This window comes from Babylonia areolata, chromosome 26 (genome assembly GCF_041734735.1).
Source record: "Babylonia areolata isolate BAREFJ2019XMU chromosome 26, ASM4173473v1, whole genome shotgun sequence".
Taxonomy (NCBI): Eukaryota; Metazoa; Mollusca; class Gastropoda; order Neogastropoda; family Buccinidae; genus Babylonia; species Babylonia areolata.
In genome coordinates, this window is record NC_134901.1 from 37,967,972 (window position 1) to 37,972,971 (window position 5,000).

The 5,000-nt window shown below is 45.6% G+C and overlaps 1 protein-coding gene across 1 annotated transcript in view; it reads left to right on the forward strand.

The window, feature by feature from the left end:
* Positions 1 to 5,000, forward strand: part of LOC143300460 (uncharacterized) — a 52,153-nt gene that overhangs the window by 32,713 nt on the left and 14,440 nt on the right. Inside the window, exons 3-4 of the mRNA XM_076614151.1 lie at positions 2,759 to 2,878; positions 3,665 to 3,854. Coding sequence (XP_076470266.1) covers positions 2,759 to 2,878; positions 3,665 to 3,854 — 310 coding nt within the window. The remainder of the gene's footprint in view (positions 1 to 2,758; positions 2,879 to 3,664; positions 3,855 to 5,000) is intronic.

Genomic DNA, 5,000 nt, shown 5'->3' on the forward strand with positions numbered 1-5,000 from the left:
CAAAGCCAAAATGAAATCAATCAATCTGTGCAACAAAGTGCAGTTCGACCATCCATTCAAAATAATGGCATGTAGTGAGAAATAAAAACAAAAAACATATATAAATGTATAACATAAATATTTTCCATATGAGAATGACAACATAGATTTCAATTTTCACAATGAGCACCTGATACTATTTTATTATTGTTTTTTTCGTCGCATGTTATTCGCTTCGGCAATATATTTTGCAAGTGACTGTAGTGAAGTTTCCTGATTTAGATTAAGCACTTCAAAAATATCTTCATTCTTTGCTAAATTTGTTTTAAATACAACACATTTTTCTCGAATATCGTCATAAGCTTTACAACTAAACAAAGAATGTAATTCATCCTCCCTTAAATGACCGCACATCGGACAAGGGGAGAGTAACGAGGGCTCAGTCTGAAACCACTTTTCATAAGCATTCAACCCAATCGTTCTCGTTCTAAATCTGGCGAGACTTGTTCGGTGTTTGTCACGACTGTGATATATATTTCTGTTTGAAATATACTTTTAAAACTATAAAACCATCTATATTTCTCAGTGCTTTCCATTTTACAGTGCCAATTCTGTTTATATGAAGCAATTAGCCTATCTTTGAATTCTGAAACAAATCCTTCTACACATCCAACTCCCTGACACATCCACACAATCCCAAATCCATTTACAGTTAATGTCTTCTTTACAAAATATACCCAGTTTTCCTTCCCTCTCTCATGTTCATTTACTAACATTTCATACGCCTGCTTACATAATCTCGATGTGGGCTAGCCTTATTAATTTTAACCAATATTTTATACATTTCACACATGATTTAATATATAATGGGTATCTACCACTTTCTCCATATAATACAGTATTTGAAGCATGTAATGGAACATTTAAAAAACGTTTAATAGCTAATGTATGAACTTTTTTCTAAATCTTTGATATCAGAAAGTCCCCAAATTTCGGCACCGTATGTTATCATTGGTTCTATTTGAGTATCAAAAAGTTTCCAAAATATGTAGGAATCTATCGAGCCTAATTTACGTAAACACCTTAAGATTTCTATAACCCCCTTCTTCCCCTTTCTACAGATCTCTGCTACTGTCCTTGTCAAACTCAGCTTAGTTGTAAAAATCATACCAAGATATTTATAAGCATTAGTTACCTTCACTTCATCAGTTCCATAGTGCCCATCTTTCATATCTAGATAGGCTAGCCACCTTTTCTAAACACAACTACATTTGTTTTCTCAAGATTAACTTTTAAGAATAATCTATCTGCTTCTTGCTTTAATATATTCAGCTGATTTTGAAGTCCTATGGCCGTGTCAGACAAAAGAATTACATCATCTGCAAATAACATGAGAAACAGTTCAACATCCCCAGGAATCATTTGAATCCCATGTCTTCCTTTTTTCGTTATCTCTCCTGCCAGTTCATTAATAAAGAACGAAAACATCATAGGGCTCAACAGACATCCTTGTTTTACGCCACGTGGGCAATCAAATACATCTGAATATACACCCTTCTCACGCACACACGCCAAAACTGCATCATATACACCACGCAGTGCCATATAAAGCTTACCATCAACACCAGTTTTACGTAACACATTCCATAAACTATTTCGATTCACAGAGTCGAAGGCCTTCTGAAAATCAACAAAAGCAACATACAATTTTGTATTTTTTAATAAATGTGTTTGTACAATTGCATACAATGTGAAAATGTGGTCAATGGTGCTGTAACCTGATCGAAATCCAGCTTGCTCTTCAATAATCTTTTCTTCTCGTTCAGCCCATTTAGTTAATCTTCTATTTAAAATGTAAGTGTAAACTTTACTATTGATACTTGTAAGTGCAACTCCACGGTAATTATCTGGAATATTCGGGTCTCCCTTTTTGTGAATAGGTATGATAATCGATTTTGAGAGGGGTGAGAGAGAGAGAGAGAGAGAGAGAGAGAGAGAGAGAGGTAGAGAGAGACAGAGAGAGACAGAGACAGCGGCAGGCAGAGAGGGGTGAGAGAGAGAGAGAGATAGGGAGAGGGAGAGAGAGAGAGGGGGGTGAGAGACACAGAAGCGAGACGGTCAGAGGCAGGCAGAGAGGGGTTAGAGAGACAGAGACAGAGAGAGGTAGAGAGAGACAGAGACAGAGAGAGGTAGAGAGACAGAGAGGGAGACAGAGATATAGAGAGGGAGAGAAGGAGAGAGAGTGGGAAGAATAAGAATGAATGAATGAACGCGGGGAGGAAGGACGGAAGGAAGGACGGACAGATGGAAGGACGGATAGATGGAAGGAAGGAAGGAGGGAAGGAAGGAAGGACGGATGGAAGGACGGATAGATGGAAGGAAGGAAGGACGGAAGGAAGGACGGACAGATGGAAGGACGGATAGATGGAAGGAAGGAAGGAGGGAAGGAAGGAAGGACGGATGGAAGGAAGGAAGGACGGATGGCAGGATGGAAGGAGGGATGGAAAGGAAGGAAGGAAGGAAGGGGGGAAGGAAGGAAGGAAGGAGGGATGGAAGGAAGGAGGGAAGGAAGGAGGGAAGGAAGGAAGGAGGGATGGAAGGAAGGAGGGAAGGACGGAAGGACGGAAGGAAGGAAGGAAGGAGGGATGGAAGGAAGGGGGGAAGGAAGGAAGGAAGGAGGGAAGGAAGGAAGGAGGGAAGGGTTTATCACTCCACGTGTTATTGTCATTATCATTATCATTATTATCATTATCATCATTGCACGTGCGTGTGCTGACAGACGGGTAGCGCGTTCCTGTTCATACGGTACCGGGGTGACTGCCACGCCGTGGTGGGCCAGGCCTGTCAAGCTGCCAGGACAAGGGACCTCCGCGGACAATACATCGGCATTGCTGACAAGGTCAGTTGTATGTGTGTGTGGATGTGGGTGTGGGTGGGTGGATGTGTGTGTGTGTGTGGGGGGGGGGAGGGTTAGGGTTGTTGGTGGGGGGGAGTAGGGATGGGAGTGTGTGTGTGTGTGTGGGTGGGTGGATTGTTGGGTGGTGTGGGTTTTGGGTGGGGTGTAGGGACTTAAAGGGTTGAGGGGTGGGGGGGGATGGTGTGGGGGTTGGACCTCAGAGAGGCCAGTTCATTGACATTGTTGAGGGTGTGTGTGTGTGTGTATGTGAGAGAGAGAGAGAGAGAGAGAGAGAGAGAGAGAGAGAGAGAGAGAGAGAGAGAGAGAGAACTCAGAACTCAAAACGTTTTTTATTCAAGGATTAAGATTTTGGGCATGGCCCATTCTTCCAACCTGTCCTTGCTAATCTACATCAGTTACACTAACACATATATATTTAATTGAAAGGGGAGAAAGCGAGAAGAAGAAAAAAAACAACAACAAAAAAACAACAGAAAGAAGTCCTGCAGAAGGAATATGATAAAGAACACACACACACACACACACACACACACACACACACACACACACACACACACACACACACACACACACACACACACACAGAATGAGTGTGTGTCGGGGGAGGGTTAAGGAGAGGGCTGGGGGACGAGTGTGTGTGTGTGTGTGTGTGTGAATTCTTATCCTCTGTATCTAGGGCCTGGTATGGCTAAGATTTCCAACCTTGTCCTCTCTTGAAACAAAAAACAGGAAAATACTTGATATTCTTTTTTTGCCGGCGGTCCTCAGGTGTACGACTTCGGCGACATTCACGGCAAGAACCGTTGCGGCTACGCAGTCTTCCAGCTGCCCTCCTTGGAGAACGCGGAGCTCTTCTACAACTACGACAAGGTCATCCGCCAGCCCGACTTCCCCCGCCCATACGGGGACACGGAGGTCTTCGCCATCAACCTGCAAACAGACCCCGGCATCGTCAAGGGTGAGGGGGGTCACTGGTAGAGTGTGAGGGGGGTCACTGGTAGAGTAAAGGGTCACTGGTAGAATGTGAGGGGTCACTGGTAGTGTGAGGAGCCACTGGTAGTGTGAGGGGTCACTGGTAGAGTGTGAGGAGCCACTGGTAGTGTGAGGGGTCACTAGTAGAGTGTGAGGTGTCACTGGTAGAGTGTGAGGTGTCACTGTTAGTGTGTGGGGTCATTGGTAGAGTGTGAGGGGTCACTGATAGTGTGAGGGGTCACTGGTAGAGTGTGAGGGGTCACTGGTAGAGTGTGAGGGGTCACTGGTAGTGTGAGGGGTCACTGGTAGAGTGTGAGGTGTCACTGGTAGAGTGTGAGGGGTCACTGGTAGAGTGTGAGGTGTCACTGGTAGAGTGAGGTGTCACTGGTAGAGTGTGAGGTGTCACTGGTAGAGTGTGAGGTGTCACTGGTAGTGTGAGGGGTCACTGGTAGAGTGTGAGGGGTCACTGGTAGAGTGTGAGGTGTCACTGGTAGAGTGTGAGGGGTCACTGTTAGTGTGAGGGGTCACTGGTAGTGTGAAGGGTCACTGGTAGTGTGAGGGTTACTGGTAGTGTGAGGCGTCACTGGTAGTGTGAGGAGTCACTGGTAGAGTGTGAGGGGTCACTGGTAGAGTGTGAGGGGTCACTGGTAGTGTGAAGGGTCACTGATAGTGTGAGGGGTCAGTGGTAGAGTGTGAGGTTTCACTGTTAGTGTGAGGAGCAACTGGTAGTGTGAGGGGTCAGTGGTAGAGTGTGAGGGGTCACTGGTAGTGTGAAGGGTCACTGGTAGAGTGTGAGGTGTCACTGGTAGAGTGTGAGGGGTCACTGGTAGAGTGTGAGGGGTCACTAGTATAGTGTGAGGCGTCACTGGTAGAGTGTGATGGGTCACTGGTAGAGTGTGAGGGGTCACTGGTAGAGTGTGAGGGGTTACTGGTAGAGTGTGAGGGGTCACTGGTAGAGTGTGAGGGGTTACTGGTAGAGTGTGAGGTGTCACTGGTAGAGTGCGAGGGGTCACTGGTAGAGTGTGAGGGGTTACTGGTAGAGTGTGAGGGGTTACTGGTAGAGTGTGAGGTGTCACTGGTAGAGTGAGGGATCACTGGTAGAGTGTGAGGGGTTACTGGTAGAGTGTGAGGT